Here is a 21391-nt window from a genome sequence, read left to right as displayed (position 1 = left end):
TTAAGAAGCCCATGTATTTGTCAAACTCTAGTGTCTCCTCTACAGTCAGAGTTGAAGAGGAAGGAAGTGAATAGAGCAGTGTTGAGGGGAAAATCCATATTCCTGCTTTTCACTGGGGGGAAAATGTATTTCTGGGCTCAGCCTTACAATTATATATCCGGCAATAAACTTCTTACCTGGGACCTAAAATTTCTCAGTTATGTAATGTATTATAATGCTGTGGTAGCAATATTGTCCTTTATGGTTGGTAAGATATGTTTGCTATAAAATCTAGCTTGTAAGTTTTTCCAGACCTTTTGCTGTTGTTTTTGTGGGTTTTTTTAAGAAAACATAGGCAGATGAATTATTCACAAAAGAAGGTGGTGCAGAGAGCAATAACTAAATAAATATATCTTTAGGATACATTTCAGTTTTGGGTGATAGTCCATATTTTTCAGATGGAAAATCAAAGCATGATGTGAATGTATTGGGTCCCAAGTTGCCTGATATTTCTTCTCTGTGCCCTTGCTAAAGAAAATTCCACCAAGAAAATTTTGTTGTTTCTAGTATAGCATGCAGAAGATAAAAAATGACACAAATATGGTACTGCTAGTAATGTTATGATTTATAGATTCAATTTGGTCTGTTTCAGCACTATGCTGATGCATAATAGTGTAATACATACATATATATGTAAGTATTAATGTTTCTCAGTTAAAATAAATGTTTGGAGTGCCAGTGATTAATCATTTAAATATGGCACTTCCTGGGTTTTTTCTAAAAATGTGAATTCAAATGTTGAAGTATTTTGTCTTTCTGTGGTTACTAAAGTTCCTGGGCATATTTTATAATGTTTGGTAGTCATGTTCATTGCTGCTAGAACTATTGGAAAGCAATATCTAATAAACACAGAATACATAAGGAAGACTTACCTTTTTGTTTTTTTAAACCTAAAAAAATACTGCTGTTCTTGAAGGATTATTAAGGAAAAAAAGACTTTTTGGTGGAGAAGTCACTCTGAACTAGTAGATTAATCTTTTATAGTGTGTAAATTTGGAAAAACATTTTTTTTAAATAGACAAGGGTTTTATTTTCACATTTTGACTTAAACTTTTTACTGCTGAGTTATAAAGCCCTGACAATAATAGACATGGTGGTAGTCTCTTTTGTCCTGTGAGATCCTGATCTTACAGATTTTGATGAGTCTGTGCACATTTATTAAAAGATGTATACTGAATTAGAAACAGATTATGGGATTGTGCAGACTTTGTCTGCTTTCAGCTGTGATATAGAAAGCTTTATATCACTTTGCCATTGTGCACTTGCCATATATAGAGGTAATTTAGGAAGCCTAATGCAACTGATGTCCAACTGTGACATGGTATTTTTGTAAAAGTAAAACTCTTCACTGCTCCTAGTCTTTCTAAATGGTTAATCAAAGTGGATTGACAGATTATGTGTCTGGGTTTTTTCTTTCTGTCTTTTTTTTCCGTGTAGGTGTTTGTGACTCATAAATGCAGAATTAGACCGAAAATCTGTGACTGGATAATGGAGTATTTGCAAGTATTTTATTGCACTTTTCAGTGCAGCACAACAAATAGCCTTTGCTTTCCAGTGTTTATTTGTAAGGATTTATTATTGTGTGGCCCTGCTAATCTCATAATTTTTGCTCCTGTTTTTATGATAGCGCAAGAAAGTGGTTTGTAAATAGTTTCTATAAATGGGTATTCCTGAAAATGCATCTGATCTGAACAATATTTTTATATAACTGTCTTTTATGGTAAAGTAATAGGTGAAAATTGAGAAGTCATTAATGTTTTATATCCCTTCACTCTGCTATGAATCACCACTTAGCTGTTTGCCAAAATCTTTGTATTCTGTTTAGTGACAATTTTATATGAGGATCAGCTGGATAATTTTTAAATTCACTTCTTATTCTTTTTTTTAAAGATTCCTATCAAATAATTTGTTCAGTTGTCAACTAACATGAAAACTTAATCTTCCATGGTAGATGATATTTTAAATACATATTAACTTACAGTTAGATGATGCTTTTTGAAGAATTCGATAGCATTACTGGTCCAAAAATGTTAGATATTAATAAATTCTAAGGAGTTAGTAGCTATGCAGTGAGAGTGTGAGGGGGAAAAAAGTCAGAATACCTTATCAAGCTATTAAAAATTATCTTGTGTTTTAGAGCTCCCCATTGAGACTAGTTATTTTGAAATACCAAACACTTCGTTTGGTTTCATACCAATTAGTAAATGTCATTTGTGATCACTAAAAAATTACTCCTCATAGAAAAGCCGTTGTGAAAACACAGGAATGTTTGATAATATTGAGTTCAGCTTTCTTTGCAGACAAAAATTATTTTAAATTAGAGGCTGTTGCATAGTCTGCTTCTGTGGTCTGGCTGTCCATCTGTTTAGGTGGTTTCTCTGGACTGGAAAACTGTCAACTATTATGTCTTGGACAGCTCTGACCACACTGAGAAACTGAAACTGCACTAAGACTGGATAGTATCTACAAGGGCAAGAATGTATCTGATTCTAGTACTTTTAAGGTAATTAATGCAAGTATGATGATTGATTCATCTATTTGTATGCAGACAGGCCTGGGTCACTGCTATGAGCTGCTCAGCTGTGAAAGGCTTTGTAAATAAAACATACTGTAGGGGTAGAATGAAGGAGACTGGGAACACTACACAGTACGGAAACTGGAAACTAAGTTTAGGACTTGAAGGTAACTCCAAAGAGAAAGATATGAATGGGAGGAACTGTTGCAAGAACAAGACTGCAGAAGGGCTGGAGGAGGGACTGGGAGATGGATGAAGTAGAGCTTTGAAATAAGGAAGTGGTGTTTGCATTGCTACAGATGAAGAAAGGTAGGCTAAGGTTAGATCTTGTTGAAAGTAGTTGAGGTAAGGCCGGAATAGGAATCATAAGGTTTTTTCTTTATTATACATGGCAGTGTTTTCATTACATGGGTCTAGTCTTTATAGAATTAGCTTAAATAAACTAGTCTTCCAAAGTCCTAGTTTAAGTGTTTTATATCAAATTGATTTAAATATTTCCAATTTGCTTTAAATACTCAAAGGTGAACAGCATGTATGAAATTCTGCTAAATTCCAGGGATGCAACTGAACAGAGAGTGACATTGGCTTTGGCTGGATCTCTGTATAATCCATCCCAGCTTTTTAAATTGGTACTTTGGTGTATCTGTGTCTCTTCAAAACTAAAGCTACACTGACGTTCTTTCTCTCCAGATAAGATAGTATGTTATTGTTAAACACCTCTCCTAGACTGTAATTCTATTTGTGGTTTGTACTGTTGACTGTTGATTGTTAACAGGTTCTGCAATAATGTAATTAGGTGATCCAAGAAGAACATACAAAGCATTAATAAGCCACATCTGCATAGAGCAGAGTGAAAAATATGATCGACTAGCCATGATACTCATCTAAATAAGATAATATATTTTCCCTCTTTCTCAGGTTAAAAATCAGGTCTGTCTTAAACCTCTCAGAAAAAATCAATGCTTCATCATGTTCTTGATCTGCTACACAGTGCTACATGAAATTTTGCACTATCGTACATTGTTACATTTAAAGTAACAAAAGATTTAAAGCTTTGGGTTAGCTTGAAATGGCATAGGGAACTGAACAGTATGTTGCATTAAGAAGGAGAAATCTTGCATCAAAAGACTGCAGTTCTTACGTGGTGAGTCATGTCCTCTGTGTGGAAGAGGAGCTGCACACAGCTGCTTATTTTTCTCCTCTTTCACCTCCCTTCTGCCCTTCTGCAGGTAACATCCCCAGTAAATTCCCATTTGTGTGAAGGTTTCAGAATGCTTTGCTGGCTGACAGCTGAAGTGAGGGGGGGGACTGCCTTTTTTCTGTGTTGGAACTGGATCCCAATGTCTGTGTGAGCTGCAGGCAAAGCTAGGAACTATTTCTTTTTCTTTGGAGAACTTCAGATTTTTTTCCTTCATGGTGAAGTTTTTGTATGATAGAGCTTTGCCTATTTGTTTATAAGGGACTGACCATTTATTTTAAAAAAGCCTGGAAGTATAAAATTTATTTCTATAAATGTAGAATCTGTTCCAAAAAGTGATCAGTTTTGTCATGCTTCTCCCAGTGGGCAAATTTACAAGAGGACTTGGAAGACTTAGATTGCTATCAGGGCATGGGTAACATGGCCAGCCCTGAAGAAGTGTTTGAGGTGCATACATATGCTTGCTCTCTTTCAAGCTGGCCTCCATGAAACTTGATGAAAATGACTGCACAAGTCCATTGTTGCAGTCTCCTGGAACTGTAATAAGGACTAGGAAAGGAAAATGGGGCAGAAAGAATGTCTTCTGTCTCCTGAGCAGCCTGGTCTGGTAAACTCTCCTTTGAGCAAGCACATGGATTAGGTCATCTCCAGCAGTCCTGCCAACCTACAGTTCTTCACCAAATTATCTGCAGACTTTCCTGTAGGTGGGTGATACAATGTAGTTGAACTTTGTATTAAGAAAAAAAATGTTTTAAAATTCTATCCAACAGCAAATCTGACCTTGATGGAGGTCTTGTCTGTAGTTGAGTATGAAAATATTAGCTGAAAAGAATTTAAATAAAATAGCTTCTTAACGTTCATTCCTTTTAAATACTTGAGGGCACTTCAGAGCTATTTACAATATATGCACAGATTCCAGAAATGAGATGTTGTCACTTGCATAGGTAATTATTATCTTATTGGAAAGACTAGCAGGAGAACAAGAAAACCCGTATGGCTTTTGGTAGATATTTAAATAATTCAGAGCATACCATTTGAAGGATATTTTGTCTGAAGTAAGATTTTAATTTTTTTTGTAAAGAGAGAAAAACATATTATAACTCTTCAGTAGCTAATTCCTAATATTAATGGTTAAGATCGAGTTAAAAGTAAAACTTGACATTTCTGTTTGGTAATGGCTTTGTTCAACCATTTAACAGAGTGAGCACGTACATAACGATACTGTGATGTGGAAGAAAACATCTGGTCACAAGCTTTTGTCCAAATATCAAAATTAGTAATGAAATTTTATGTCCTTATACTTCTGTTCTTCAGTAATGGTACTTGAATTGGCAGGTGCAAGTCAGGGTTGCACAAGGACAAGAGAGATGCTGCAATCTTGCCTTCTGCTCTCTAACTTTCATCAGAAAGGGATAGCTGTGTTTTTAACAGGAAAGCCACATCTTCAGCTGTAAACTGGTTTGTTATCAGTATGGGCTTTAGAGATTGGTCAGGTTGTATAAGAGGTGAGACAAGCATTTTAAGAAGCTTGATTTGGCTCAGAAGCCCCCATTTCCAAGTTACCTGACTAGGTTTTTAAATTTTGTATCATTTCTACTCTGACTTGATACTCTTCGTACACTCAAATAGAGCATCATAGGCTAAAATTTGTAATTGTCATGAGCTAGTCAGTCTAGCTGATCTGTCCTCAGAGGTGCCAGATACTTTGTTTGAAACTGCTGTCACGTTGCTAGCCTAAGGGTTGGTAAACTTTGGAACATTGCTTGATGTTTCATGAGATAATTCTTTACAACAGCTCCTGATGCCTTTCTGTCCCATTAGCTCTTAGCCATCTGTTGCTTTGATTACAGTATTATGGTGAATAAGTGTTTTGGCAAGCTATTTAGCCATGTTGAAAAATCTTGTTTCTTTGCTTTCTAGTATTTTATTGCTACTGTTTCTTTCTTTTTTTTTTTTTCCTCCTCAACCTTTGTAGTGCAATGCTTCTTGCTATTTACTTATTGTTATTCTAAGAAACAAAAGGCTGACCTTTTAGTTTGAGGACATGATGCGGTTTATAACTGTGCTTTGTGGCTGTTCTCCTTTCATGTGAAAGTCCTTCCACCAAAAGAGGTTGTATTCCAAACATGGGCTCACAGAAGGTAGATACTATTACCTAACCATATTTAAATGTTTGGTTTTGGGACTCTTGCCTCTTAAGGCTTAAAATGTTCTTTTCTAATTTAGCCAATGTGTTACATCAGTATTACCTATTATATTTCTATAGCAACTCATAATATTTTAACCTCTCACTCCTCTCAGCAATGCAAAAGCCAAAACAGGAAGATCTGGGATATCATTAGAAAGAAGCCTGTATTCTCTGGCTTTACATTGTCTATTTGACCTTTTCATTTATTGTTTAGGTTTTAGAGATGAACAGAGTAAAAAGACAGATGGAGTGATAATGCACATCAAAATGAACTTCTCTAAGCAGTTTCATTTTTACAAGTAGTGATATACCAATTAATTTTTTTTAGGCATGGACTTTTGGAAATGAAATAAAATACTGTTTTTAGACTGAAACTGAATTACATTGGCATTTAATTTCTACTTTTAGTTTTTTGTTATTTTTTCTACGATTAAAATAGCTGAGTTATACCTCACAGCAAGAATTCCAACAATTCTTAGTAAGTTATTAATTCTGCTCAGTTGTTCATTTTGCCTTCACTGGGACTGAGGTGGCCAAGTTTTCTTCACTGCTTACCTTCTTGAGCTCTTTACATTGAACCACAGCTTCTCCTGGAGTAACTTCTCATTTTTTCACTTCTGGTGTCTCTAAGAGATGACTAAGAACTGGGTAGTTGCAAGTGCCTGCAAAACATTCTTAATCACTTGGTCTTCAAGCAGTACTTGTCATTAGAGATAGTAACATTATTTATGGGAAAATTATTTCAGGGAGGCAGTGTGTTGTAATGATAGTGAGGGGGGAGAAGGGGCAAACACTGTAAAGGAACATCTGACTGGGGATTTTGAGCCTCACAAAGGGGTCTTTTTTGGACTTTGTAAAGCTGTACTATGGAAATTGCAACTGCTGTCTCGCAAACAAAAGGAGTTGTGTGAAGTAAACTTAGAAAAGTAACTGAAATAGTTCCTAATATAGCAAATCTTCTGTCAATTGAAATTACTTAATACTAAATGCCAGTCAAAGATACTCAGAAGTATCTGGAAATAATAATAATCTGGAAACTGTTTTTGCACTTACTCTGTAAGGACTGCAGTAGCCTTTTGTATTCCCCGTCAGAGAATATACATTAGTTTATGAGTTTAGTTATTTCAGTGCGCATCCTGTTCTAGGATTGTTTTATTTTAGTGCTGATTATTTCTTGATGGTTAGGAAATGCTGTGGTATTTCTTGTTCGCCACGTTGTCAGACCACTCTGTTTAAGTGATTCCCAGAGTAATTAGTAATTATGCATCTTCCTTCGACTAAGCAACGTACATAATTATTTTTGCGTTTCACTTTTACTGCTTGCGTATGGGACATGGTAAATGTTTTATATAAGAGATAAGGATGTGACAGCACACTGAAATCACAGTTATTGAGTGATATATATATCTATATCTGTCTATCTAGATACATAGATATATATCTACATATATCTAAAGGCAGTGAACATTTTCTATTGCATTTCTGCCATGGCCTCTCCTGAACAGGGTTATCTGTTCTCTGCAGAGGGATAAAGATTTTTGGTCAGAGCCACTGTTCTGATTTTAATAAGCAAAATAGAAATGTTCTTGTATACATTAGTAGCTATGGAATGTAATTTCTAAGTGAGTAACTAGTCCAATTTTGACTTCTCTGCATGTGGTCCTTCCAAACTATGCCGTAAAAGAGCATTTCCATGGAGAGCTGTTCTGATTATTGGTGGTGCAGGTACTTGTGAAATTTAACTGCATGAATTTTGACAATTAATTACATTTGTTACCTTGCTTCTTCATGAAAATAGTTTATTGTCTATTGTCTAATAGTCTAAAAGACTATTGTCTCAGATAGTATTGACCATAAATATTTTTGCCAATTAACACGTTTTCATTTGAGAAGGAGGGTGATAGTCCACACAAGTGAAAACCCTGTGGCATGGGATCTTAGGGACAGATCTGCATTGGGTAAAGAAATGATGTGAAGTTCCCTAAGACAGAACTGGGTAGAGAAGAACAATCCACATGGTGAAGGTATCCTGAGAAGGTGGAGTGTGAGTTTGAAAGCTGTGTTTGTAGCACTTGAGTCATTAGTTTTACCTGTTAACCAAGTTTCTTATTTTCAGTTCAGCCTTATGCTAGGAATCTTCCTGTCCCAAAATTTGCTCAGGGTCATCACCACACTCCCTTGTGAGGAGTAGCCTTGCTTGTCCAAGCTGTGTTTCTAATGGTGGAAAAGATTATTGCTCTTGCTTTAGCCATGCTTTTAGATTATTCTGATAATACTTGAGGCAATCATAAAATAAAAGACTATAGTCTTGGACCTTATGAAATACTTGCAATATTGGCAGTTGATGGAACAAAATTGTTTGGTTCCATCCTAGGAGATATTTTCAAATTAGAAATGTAATATGTATTTATTTAAGTTTTTAATGATGTTTCTATTTAGTCCTCACAGGGTTATTATCTTTGTGGGAAAGGGAGTGACCAAATGGGGCTGTGCTCTGCAGAATGACTGTAACTGCCGTGCTGGCCTGGATAGCATCTGCTGGGTTATTGTCCAGTTGCCTGCTCTTGAAAACAACCACGTGATATAATTGTGAAAAACACCACATTCATATAACTGACTGCATGACACTTATTTTTCTTCCCATCTGTGATCACCCACAGAACCAAAGGGAATGGGATGGGATAAAATTAATCAGAAATGGTGCTAATAAAATGAACAGTTCTCATTGATAGACAAAATGAGCAAATGCGTTTGGTGTGAACATCCCTTCATATTTTCTGCTGAATGAGTATTTTTATGTTTTGAAAAAACAAATTGAAACACCCATGCCTTTTTTTCAAGTGGTGACTGATACCAACCTTTTGACCAAGGTATTTAATCTATTGTCTCATGGATGCTGAGAAACTTTGACGCTTTAAAATATTTGTGTGACTTTTTTCATGGTAGAACTAGCTTTTAAGCATGTTGATTTTTTTTTTTTTATTTTCTTAATTTGTTGAACTGATGACTCACTGAGTCTTCTTAAGCTCTTAGATTTCTGGAATTTAGTTTACATCTATCTGTAACATACTATGTTGTGACTTGCCAGATGGAGGAGTGCTTTGAATGGAGAAGGGTATTATTGGTGGGCTTAATGCCATCTCTCCTTAACTCCCTGATTCCTTACAATTTTACAATCTGATGATCACTGTGGTTAATTTTTGAGTAGGTAGTGTTGTTGCACTACACTTTGTGGGGTCATGTTTTTATTTCACTAGTGTATGCTTGTGTTTATGCACTTAGATTATACTGTATTGCTAACATATTACTAAATGCTGTTCTGTTTTTCTCTGCCCTCTAGTCTCTTGATTGTCATAGCTTCAAGTTTATGGCATATGTACGAATTTTTCACGGACAGAAATTCTAAGGAGAGCACTTTAAAATTGCTAAGTGTGGTTGCCTGCAGTGGCAGACAACTTGGTTATAAGATACTGCTGATGAACACATTAAATTCCATCTCAAAAAATAGTTATATTATTTTCCATATTGTTCCTGTTGGATAGCTATTCTGAATATTGTTCTCTGATGTGATTCCATTTTCTTTTGTAGATCACTGTCGTAGTCCTTTTTAACTTCAAATGCATGCTTTCCTCTTGATAAAAATTGTGGCAGCCTTTCAAGTCTCAGAACTTTTAGCTTTAAGCTTTCTCAAGTAGAAGGAAGATATTAGGGACAAATTCTTATCAATTAAGTCTGTTAGTAGTACCAAATTCTGAAATACTGGTTCTTAACTTTTTGTCTGGTGTGCATTAATGATAAACAGTTTAATTTTGAGATGCGTATGCGAGCCTTGAAGTATAATAATTGGTTTCCGTCTTGCTTTTCAACACCTTCTTTTCACATAATTTGTCCCAAGAGGTGCTTACTTTTTTTTAAACATACTGTCTAAACCTAGAAACTAGCTGTGCATAAAAATTTCCATTCTCTTAGGATTAGTCATAAACCAACAATGGACTGTTATATAGCCAGTCTGGGGCATGTAAAACAAAAACTGTTTCTTGAGTTGAGATAATTACTGTATATGAATCAAAAACCCCTAAGCATTTTGTCCTGCATTGTCAGGAATTTGATATATCTCCAATTCCAGTTACACAAGATGAATGCATGAGCTAGAAGCCCTCTGTCTGTGGCCATGTCCAGAATTTAAACCAAATAAGAAATAGGCCACCTGCATAATCTTTGTTCCATTGTGATTTTAGTACCTTTAGTACTAGATTTGGAAGATAGTTTAAGTGAATAGCAGGTTTCCATAATGATGTATTTTGGTTTGAAACTTCTAACTAAAACCTATTCTTTTGAAATATAGCGCCTGCTCTCTTGGAGCATGTTTTAGTGTCTTTCTTGCCCAGTAGTTGCAGAGCTATAGTTTGCTAAACTATGATGTGGGAACTCTGAGATTAATTTTTTGCCTGTAGTGATTTGTGCCTGTGTTTCTTGTTTATTAGGAAAATAAGTATCTGGCCATTGATTATTTAAGGCTGGATAAAGCACAGCTCACCCTTTGATGGTGTTCAACTTTTTTATTATTTATTATATGAACATGAGAGCCTGACTGAAATCTAGTTGAGTGCTCTTATAGTAGTAGTAAGGTATTGATTTTGTATTATTGACTCTCTAGCTGGTTTCATAATTGCATAAGTATTCTGTAAAAAATAGAAAAATTTAGGAAAGGCTGATAAATGAGGTGTGTCTTTTCTATCTTTTCTTCCTTTCAGGTTTCATTCTCTTTCTTCCTTCCCAAGTCTTTTCATTCTATTCCCCATCCTCTTCCCATTTATATTTTCTTTCTCTTGTTCATTCTGTCCCCAAATTCCCTCCTTGCATTATACTACTCTTCATTTTCTGACATCCCATTAATCTTCCAGTCTTTATGGCTTACTTTCCCACCTCCACAAGCACACCCACAGGATGCTTAGAAATTTTACAGCATACCCAGTTGTCAAAAAACTAAACCTACAAGTCCCAGACCCGTAATACTATGCTGGGAATGCTCATTAACTCCTACACTGTTTGGAAAAAGAAACTGGTATAGTTAGTATAAGTTCTACAAACCATAATATATGTCTAATATTCTTTTGCTTTCCATTAAACCTGGGAACTCCTCATTGGAGCTGGGAAAGAAGATGGGAACTGGCTCTTTTGCTTTAACTGTGATTTTGATCTTTGTAGAAACCCCAGAAAGTGTGACTTGATTGTTCAGCTGTAGGGGTGTGACCTCTGAAACAGAGGGTTTGAGGAGAGCACATTGTTTGCCAACAGATCCAAAAACCTGTTGCCATAGTTGGATGAACCAGCAAGTGCATCCTCAGCACAGCGGCTGCACCATGGCCAAAGTCAGAGTGGGCTTTGTAGTGGGAAATGCCTGTGGTCTGAGATGTTTCTGTCCAGTCTGACTGCCAGGATTTCTGTCAGACCAAGTTTTTTACTGCTGGCAGAAGTCACTAAGGAAAACGACAAAAGACTGCATCTCTAATGTGTGTATGATCAACTGATTGCCCCCTGCACTAATTGCCTGTGAATGCTAATTAAAAAAGCAGTGTTCAGGGTATGGATGACAGTGCTTAGTTTCCAAAGGCAATAATTTGAGGCTTTTCTCTTGCTAAATAGCACCCATGCCAGTGTTTAGTGTTGCTAAGTGGAATTATCATCAGATTCAATCTTAATCCGAGGTCTCTTAAACAGTGACCTGAACAGTTTTTGGATAGTTTTCACTCTCCTGTGTTGAGCATTTTTTTCAGGCTTTCGAAATAATCACTGCATTGCTTTGTTTCTTAATTCTGCTGTGAGGAAAATAAAGTTATAGTGAGCATTAGAAATAGAAATGTAGAAATACAAGCTCAGATTCTGCAGTAGTCAGTAGAAGGGGCTTGATCTGATTGCTCCTTCTTATCATTTGTCAGTACCTTTTTTAAACTTGTATCACATTTAATTAACTTTTTGGAGCTTAACTGACAGTAGTGTAACAACCGCTGCGTGTTAAAACAGTGTTACTTGCTACAACATACCTGAATACAGCTGTACTGTAACTAACTCTAGACTTACTGGATTAGTCACTGATAACCCACCCCAGGTTAGATACTGCCAGCAGTGCTTCCAGTTCCTTTCTTTCCATTCTTCATATTCAGAGGATAGCACCAAAGGGACCTAAGCAAAGCATTGCTCAGTGATCAAAGGAAATCAGCCCTCTCCTTTACCTTCTGTTCTCTGTTATGCAGTAAGGATGCCAGTTGCTTAAACAAAATGAATTAGCAGACTGAACTTAAAAGATGAACTTGCCCACTAGTATGATGTCTCATCATAGATAAAACATCCCAACAGTACAGTTAAAGGTAATTGTTATTTTTTAATATCTTCTTTCCCCAGAATCCTACTCAAGTGGGAACTGCTCTTCAGGTTTTCCATAACCTTGGGACTTTGAAGGATACCATTGCTAATGTGGTGGATGGATACTGCACAGTCCTGGAAGAGAACATAAAAAATGCTTTGGATATCAAAGTATTGACCCAACCATCTCAAACAGTCACAAGAGGTGCGATACTTGTTTTACAGAGAATGATAACTGATTTTTTGACAGGAGTATGGTAGGTTATGAAATGAAGAAACTCTCACATCCAGGCCTGTTCTAGGAACGTTTCCCTGCTTGCTTTAACCAGTAGAGGATGGGAGTAGGCATATCTCAGAAATCATCTGATTTGGCTTTGCAAGCCAAAATCGGGTCTGTCTGATATTTGGCTTGGAGGTTTTCCTTTATTCCTCCCTGCCTCTCCTTCCTAATTTGCCCAGAAAATTGTCCTCATTAGGTTACAACTTTGTAGCATTTTCTTAGCAGTTTCTCATGGAAAGATGAATCCAAACTCTGCTTTCTTTGTATTGGTGGGAGTATCTCGGGTATAAATTATTTGCAATCAATGGAAGAAGCCTGCAACTACATTGTTATGCTTTCATCAGGTGGAAATTGTTTCAAAGCAGACAATTCAATATGAAGAAATGTTGCACGAGTAAACATTTAGTTGCCAGTTAGCTCAGATACCAAAAAATACTGAAGAATTGGGTGGGGTAGGCAAATTTGATCTTTGGTGATTAGAACATTTAAGTTTTTTTTAAAAGTCTTGCCACAGGGTGGGGGGTCCAGATCCATAATCAGTGGCATAATAAAGAAATGCATCCCCTCTCAAGGGAAGTGATTGTTTGGAAGCTGCATGCCCTTCAGCTGGAGTATCACTTTTTTTAGCAGTTTGTCTATGCATTTAAGTCCTGAGCTGGTAGTAGCTATATTTTTCACAACTACTCTCTCTGCCATTTTTCTTTGCTCTTGCATCCTGCAAAACTGCTCATTGGCATTAGCGTTTCTCTGGAGGTCTGAATTGGTAGAGCATGTAACAGTCATGAGCGTGAAGTGTCCCCACTGAACTTCAGAGCTTAGTGGACTTATCAGTTGAGACAACTGAGGCCATTCACAAAGCTTTGTTCTGAATGTATTTTAGGCTGCTTTGTCTGAAAAAAAAAAGTAATTTTCAAAGTGCATAGAAATCTATATTTCTAATATTTTAATTTTCATGTGTGGAAGCTAAAATGTGCTGCTGTGTATTTTTAAAAACTGTTTAGGTGGCCCTGGTAGAGCTGCTATGCCAACACCTGGGAACACAGCAGCTTTTCGAGCAGCCCTCTGGACAAACATGGAGAAACTCATGGATCAGATCTGTGCTGCTTGTGGACAGGTACTCTACAGCTAACTCCTGTTTGTCTAGTCACTCAGTTTTGGATATAAGAATTTCAATGTCACTTTCCCTCTCAAATTCTTTCTTACAGGTGCAGCATTTGCAGAAAGTGTTGGCAAAGAAAAGAGATCCTGTGTCACATGTCTGCTTCATAGACGAGATAGTTAAGGTAAAGTTTTAGTTTAGCTGATTATGCTTTAGTAAATCTGTTAAGAAAAATGTTGTGAGAGAATGAGTTTGTTTACAATTTTACAGTTGCTTTTTTTTTTAAATTAAATTGATGGGAAAGTGTTGAAAGTCAAACTAACATTGAAGGATGTATTTGTGGTCTTTGGGTTATATCTGCAGGATGTAAACATGTTAATTTTGTTGTAATGTCTTTCATTTTCTTTTAAAGGGAGCTGATAAGACACCACTGTATGGATCATTAATGTCATTCCATAATACCATGTGATTTGAGTAATTAATTAAATCTGTTAGCTTGCATAGGAGAATGTGTCTTCATCTATCATTTTCAGCCATCTGTTTCTCACTTCTTGACAATTTCTCCCTTGAAAAATAATCATGGCTGTTCTTTTGAATACCTATTATTTTCCGTTCATTTGCATTGTTTTTTATTCATATGTGGTATAATTTGATTAATGGTCTCCTTCAGTGTTAGGAACAGGATTACTGAAGCTGTCTCATCTACCTTAGTAAAAGAGAGCAGAAACAAAAGATATGTTCCTGCTGACATCTCTTTCCAAGTGTATAACTGGATTTTTAATTTACATGGCCTTAATATTTGAAATAACCTAGGGAATCTCTTCATATGCAAACGTGGTCTTCTCAACAGTGAAAGCAAATAATGAAGGTTAAATACAGCCTTTAAGTTTATCTGTCTCTTAAGCCCATCTCCAGAAGATGTTGCACAAAGCATCACTTTCCTATGAGGCACTTCAAGCTTTTCATTCTGTGTTAAAACAAACAAACAAAAAAAGCAAACCACAACAACAACAAAAAAATGCCAACCAAAAAAAAAAAATCCCACAATCCCCCTCAAAAAGTTTATAAACTTTTAGCAGATTTTATTAATTAAAAAGTTTAACCTGGCAAGAAATATGTATCATTGCCTGGGTGGATCAGACCTTCAGTGGATCAGCATGTTTAGGAAGAAACATAGAAACCTAGTGACAGACCAGAAATGCTGAAAGGCTCAGGAAAGGTTTGAATGGAAAGAGAGCTTAGATAAATGATCTTAGTGTTCGTGAGTGGCTCCCACCCTGTGCCTGTGCTTCTCACTTTCACTCTTTCTTCTTGTAAAACATCACTTGGAAAGGAGTTTTTCCACAACTGAAAAAGGAGTTTTTTCCAGTTGTTGAGGTTGATAATAGAGGGAAGCCAAAGGAAATATTTTATTATGCTGGAGACTGAAGGAACAGAGAAAATGAATTTCAATAGAAGCAGGGTAAGGAAAAATTCATTAGAAAATAAAAGACTTATTGGGTTGTCTTATGCTAAGCATGTTCTATCATCTCTCTGGTTACCCTTCCTTGCCTTTAAGTTCATATTGCAGGATTGCATCTAAATTAAAAATTGTATTTCCCAAATAAAATCCATCTATTTATTCCTGTACCATTATCACTTTTCCAGTTACTTTGCTCTTGGGTGTATGTTTTGGTGTAGTGTAGCGGCAGGTTAGACATTGTCATTCTCACTGGGGCAGCTGAGGAGAAGTGGAGCAGCCTTATCTGATGTTCTGCTAGCAGATCTCTCAGCATGACACAGTACTGCTGATGGCACTGATGCTTTATTTACTTCTTGCCTGAAATGGTTGAGTGTAGCACAGTGTTTTTCTTGGACATTCTCACAGTTAGACCATTTGTTCTGGTGTCTGTCTCTTGGAAAAGGTGTGGCACCAGGCTGCAGATGGGTGAGGTCACACCAAGCAGTAGAGCTGTTTTTTAGACAAAACCAGACAAGTACTTCATGCTGCTGAAATTCAGGAGTGTATGTACAGATGGCTGTATGGGAAAGTATGAATTGTTCAGTACGTTGAAAGTAGATATAAATAAGAAATTGGTATTTTGCCATTTACTAATGAAGATACCATCTTGTATTAAGCCAAACTGAAGTGTGCTTTACTCAGCAAGTGTTCTGGAGAGGGAGAGAAGTTGGATTTTCTTTATTGTATTAAATTTCAGTAATAAACTGAGCAAATGAACCAAACAAACTAAAGGTACTAACATTCTACCCGTTTGCTAGAGCAGCATGCCCACTCCAGAAGATAGAAAAACGAATCATCCACTCTACAGTCTGTGCACTAATTACTGTTACTGATGTCAACATTATTATTATAGTCATCTTCTGTGGCAGCTGCAGTACCACTTTGCCTGTCCATCTGCTTCCTTGTTTTGATTACTGCAGTGCAAGTATCATCCTAGGAAGCATAAGAGAGGAGGAGACCCAGCCTTTTTAAAGCACAAGTCCTTTAATAGCAAGGAAGCTACTTGCTTTTTTTTTTTTTTTTTAGTCATCATACTCTTTTTCCATTGGGGATTTTTGTGTTTTTCTCTTCACAGATAGCACAGCCTGCAGTTTTTCTAATTTTTTATTATGATCTCAAACATGTGCTTTCCGGCTTTTTAATTACCTGCTACCATAATAATATTTAGTAATGTTGTATCCAAAAATGTAGTTTTAAAAACACTAGCTAATTAATTAAAGGATTCACAAAAACTCCCTGTTAAAAAAAAACCAAAACAAAAAAATAAAAAAAAACCCCACCAAACAAACAAAAAAGCCCCTCAAACCTGACAGATTAAGAAACTGAGGTACAGAACTTGGAAAATTTTAAATACTGCGGTTTAGCAAGAAGGCAATGACAACACCTGCATCTTTTCTACCCTATGGTTTCTCCTACAGAATTCCCTTCCAGTTTTTTTGCAGCATTAGATGCGGCCAAGAATTAAGTAACAGACTGAGGCTTACATGAGTTTCATGGAAGAATATGGAGTTTAAATTTATACTGCACATTTTTTCACTCCTTCACTTTGCAGATCCAGACTTTGGTATTTTTCCTTTGTCACTATATGAAATTAATGCAATTTTGAAAAGAAATCATGCACTCATAGTACCTTCTAGAAACTGCTTCATTTCATACTAGTCATGAACTACAGATTCATTATTAATGTTTACGTATTTAAATAAATGGTTTAATTTTTAAAAAATCTATTAACTATTTAAAGGAGAGATACAATTCAATGGACATTTTTGTGGGTCTTATGTAAGGAAAAAGGCTTTAATGACTAGATTTTATTTGAACAGGACTAAAAGAATTCAAAACTCATGGAGTTCTGATTTCTAGTTTTAGGGAAAATGAATAGGGCTTTCATTGTATACATTTTTTAAAAGATAGGGTTAATGTTATAATGTTAAGGGTAAAAATTAAAATTACAAATAAGATTTAAATAATGTAAATTTGATATTTTTGTTCACCTAATGACTGGTTATTTATATCACTCCTTTCAGTTGCTTAATTCACCTTCAGAGAGATAATAGGTTACTCCAGTTTATTCTGCTTTATTGCTTCTCTCTTTCAATGTGTAGTGACTAATCCTTCCTCAGCTGTTGTAATGCCTAAACTACAATTGACTTCAGTGTAAATCGCAGCAGAACATCTTTCTGCGACTGCCACCTTCCTAATTAGAGACAAGAGGCCCTCTTAGCCCTTTGTAAAAGAGTTGAAAATGATCTTTGATCCTCATCTGTTTTGGGTCCTTCGCTCCTACATAGGCATCAGGGAACAATCCTGCAACATGAAAAGCAGCCTGAAAAGCAGCAAATCATTTTGTAGGGGTGATTTGTGGTGGTCAGTAGAAAGAGTGAGCTGGGGTCTCTCTGCTGGGCAGAAAGGTACAGGCAGATCTGCCCTTGCTCGCCTTTGGATGTCCTGTTTGTAACCAAGGCACATCACAAACCCTGTCGTTTACGTAAGCCTCCGGGTAAAAAAGTGAGCTGAGAGTTGTAGGGAGTGTTATTATGTACTTTGTGGAGGGCTCTTATCATTGCTTCTGCTGATGAATGTTTGGTGAATAAGCAGGCTTTTTTCCTGAGTTGTCAACACTGGCAATATGAGGTGTTAACGATACAGAAAGAAATGTCCTCAGCATTACATAAGATAAAGAAAATAAATGGGAAATATAGATGTTTATTGACAGAGTGTACTTATATTTCACCTTCTTATTTCTCCTCCCCGTCTTGTTAAAAAATGTTGCTGCTTTGAAATTATTATTCACATCTATCATTGCATATTCACGTTCAGTTGACCCAATTAAAAAATAATCCCAAGTGGAAAAAATTGAAAAATAATCCAATTATTGTCTTATGTGAATTCAGAAAATAGTATGGTTTTCACCAATTATTGCAAGTATATGACTTATTTTTCAGAATTTTTTGTAGAAGCAGAATTGGATTACTTGTACATAATTTTTACTGTGATTTCTGTTTGTTGTTGAAGCAATAACGAGGTACTTTGTCAAGATCTAAACACAGGTGTATGAGCAGGTTTTTGGTTCCCAAAATATCAAAGATGCTCTTTGTTTCAGGTCTACAAATTGCCCTGCTAAATTCACTTGCAGGATTTTTGAGGACTCTTAAAGAGCCAAGAAGATCATACCAGTTAAAAGTCCCGATTCTCATTTTGAATGGATCTGTGTGCCCAGACAGCCATACTAAAAGTAATTTGATTCTAATTCACATGGGAGGGTCAGAGCCTGTGCAATGGTTTTCTAATGACACTATGATTTCTCTAGAACTTTAATTCCGTTTCTCTGACAGAAATGTTCAGCTGTGAAGAAAACGGATGGTGTGGAGGTTGTGTGGGTTAGTAGGTAATAATGGCCTTTGTTCTTTTTCTCTTCTGGTTTGGTGGTGTTTGTGCAAATTGCAGATCAGTGATGACTGCAAATTATTTAATCAGTTGGTTTTCAGTCAGCTTGCCATTGGAAAAGAAATACATTTACCAGAAGTGCCGCCTTTTATCATCATTCTTGTCAATCTTACCTGAACAGCTCCGGGCTGAGTGGACTTGGTAACGAACCACCCTTTCATCCTTGGAGGGGATGTGGAGTAGTCAAGGTGAAAGCATAGTTTAAATTGAAGCTGTACATACTAAATCACTTCTCTGAGTAGAAGAAAGCTGTCAAATCCCTGGGGTAGCTACTGGCTTTTGAATATTGAGTTCATTTATTTCCAGTTGATGCATATCTTGCAGGAATATGGAAGGATTAATTAATGCTTAAAGTAGTTTTGAAGATATAGGACACTGTTTAATACCTAAGTATTTTCATTCCTTACAAATTAGTTTTTCTGAGGAATCACCTAAGAATTCTAATATTCTATGAAATGCACAGTCTTAGCTTTATTTTCTAGGCAAGAAGCTTTTGGAAAAAAAAAAAGCAAAACAGCTCTTGTTTCTTTTGTCACCTGCATAAAGAGACCTTTTTCAAATGTTGCACTACTGCTGGAAGTCTAGAAACTATTACACCTTGGATATAAACTGATCAACCCAGTGTAATGAAATTCTATGCCCTGCAGTAAAAAAAAAAATCAAGGTCATTCTTAAAATCACGGTGTCATTTATTGACATCTCTGCACCTGTAATGTATAATGTAAACAACATTAGAAATTTTAATTCACTCTTATTTTAAGAAATTTAATCCTGACTACTTTAAGGATATAGGAAAGGGTTATTGAAAACACACTCAGAATTTGTCTTTTCTTTACTGATTAATTGCACTACTGAGGATGATGGTTTTTGTTCACAGTCTAACATTTGGCAATTGTGTTGCTATAGAAATGGTGCAAATAGATTTTCTTATTTCTGTCCCATAAGATCTTGCCCTATAAAAACTGTTAAATCATTCGCATTGTTGCTTTATTGGTGGAAAAAATATTTAGACTGTCCTTTGAATGTCTTCTGTTTTTAGAGCAACATTCACAAGTCCCATATTTCTTTATGGTGGAGCGTTTGATTACAGATAGAAAACACTGTATGTATTAGTATGCAAAGCCTGATTTCAGGAGCCTGCAGCAACTAGCTGCATGGTAATATTCACTATATTGTTTTACATTTCAAAGAGGCTTCACAATAAAGATGTTTTTCACATTCTCTCAAAGTATCAAAATTTATACAGGGAAAAATAAGTTGGAAGTGGTTGTCATGAAGTGGGAGCCAGTTTAGAATCAGTGGGTCAGATTTATTATTTGCATGTTAAAATAGCTATTTTAGACGCACACAAATATGATAATTCACAGATGGGAAATTATACTCATTAAGTTCTAAATTTACAGTGTGGAGGAAATAGAGACATTTATAAAAATAAATATATGTCCTTTCAGCATCTTACATTCTTGTCTGATATTGAAAAAGGGGGGTACTTTCATTTTCATTCCTTGAATTTAGATTTAATGTCAGATACTAAATAGTTAGAGCTAAAGAGATTTAATTTCATTTCAGTAATAACCAAGTTAATTAGTAGTTTGATACAGGTTTTTAAAATGTGGTAAGCTGCTTTTATGTTTGAGGAGACTTGAAATCATTTTTCCAGGCTGTAGCATTAATATTATTGTATAGTAACAGTGAACACAGATCTTCTAATATCTTTCCTGTAATGGTACTGGTACTCAGCACACTATTGTTCGGTGGTTTATTAACTTACTAGTAGCTGTTAGTGAAAATGGGTTATATTTTTTTAACTGGGAAAACAAATCATTTTCATGTGAGTGAGAAGCGGTTTTGCACATGAATCATGTCAGTCTGTAGTTTTTGCTATAATCTTGCAAGCAGGCAACACTGAATCTAAATTTCAAATCTATGCAGTTAATGCATCAATCTGAGTAAAAGTGTCTCTTCACACTATTAACAAGTCTGCTTATGTGCTGTAATACCATGCATTAAAGATAAAAGGACTACTGAAAAAAATTAATAAAGTATAAATTCCTCCCCATTCATTCCATACCAGTAAAAGAATACTGATATAAGTCCTTTCCTTACCACCAGTCACTGCATAGAAGATGAGTGAATCTATAGGCAGTCCCAGCAGCACTGTGTTCTGAAACTCACCTTTTTATCAATGTGGGATTAATTATGAATGGCCCAGCTGAATGGCCAGCCCTAGACAGTGATGATCAGTGGTGCAAAGCAGGGGGTCAGTGGTGTTTCCAAGGTATCAATACAAGGTGCAGTCCTGTTTTAGGACCTTCCTTAGTGATTTGGATCATGGGCCAGAGAGTACCCTCAGCAGTTTTGCTGATGACAAAAATGGGAGTTGTGGCTGATGCTCCAGAGGGTCATGCTGCCATCAAGAGGGACCTCAAGAGACTGGAGAAATGGTCTGACAGGAACCTTAAGGAGTTCCTGGGATGGAGAGCAGGATGATCTAGCACTGTCCAAACGTCTTCTGGCACTGGCATTATGCAGTGTTATTAAGCTGCACCAAGGGGAGTTTAGGCTGGACATTTGGAAAAAAGTTCTTCACAGGAAGAGTGATTGAGCATTGGAATGGGCTGCCCAGGGAGGTGGTGGAGTCACCATCCCTGAAGGTGTTGAAAAAATAGACTGGATGTGGCACTTAGTGCCATGGTTTAGTTGATAAGGTAGTGTTAGGTCATAAGGTGGACTTGATGATCTCAAAGGTCTTTTCCAACCTAGT

General features: G+C 36.2%; 1 protein-coding gene across 1 annotated transcript in view; it reads left to right on the top strand.

Moving 5' to 3' along the window:
* COG5 (component of oligomeric golgi complex 5) overlaps positions 1-21391 on the top strand; it is a 172640-nt gene that overhangs the window by 98602 nt on the left and 52647 nt on the right. The window contains exons 8-10 of the mRNA XM_085040853.1: positions 12343-12508; positions 13585-13697; positions 13789-13866. Of these exons, the coding sequence (XP_084896979.1) occupies positions 12343-12508; positions 13585-13697; positions 13789-13866 (357 nt within the window). The remainder of the gene's footprint in view (positions 1-12342; positions 12509-13584; positions 13698-13788; positions 13867-21391) is intronic.

Source organism: Lichenostomus cassidix, chromosome 1Aa, assembly GCF_008360975.1.
Source record: "Lichenostomus cassidix isolate B80296 chromosome 1Aa, HeHo_3.0, whole genome shotgun sequence".
Lineage (NCBI taxonomy): Eukaryota > Metazoa > Chordata > Aves > Passeriformes > Meliphagidae > Lichenostomus > Lichenostomus cassidix.
The sequence above is the reverse complement of the archived record's forward strand: the minus strand, read 5'-3'. Positions and strand labels throughout refer to the sequence as shown.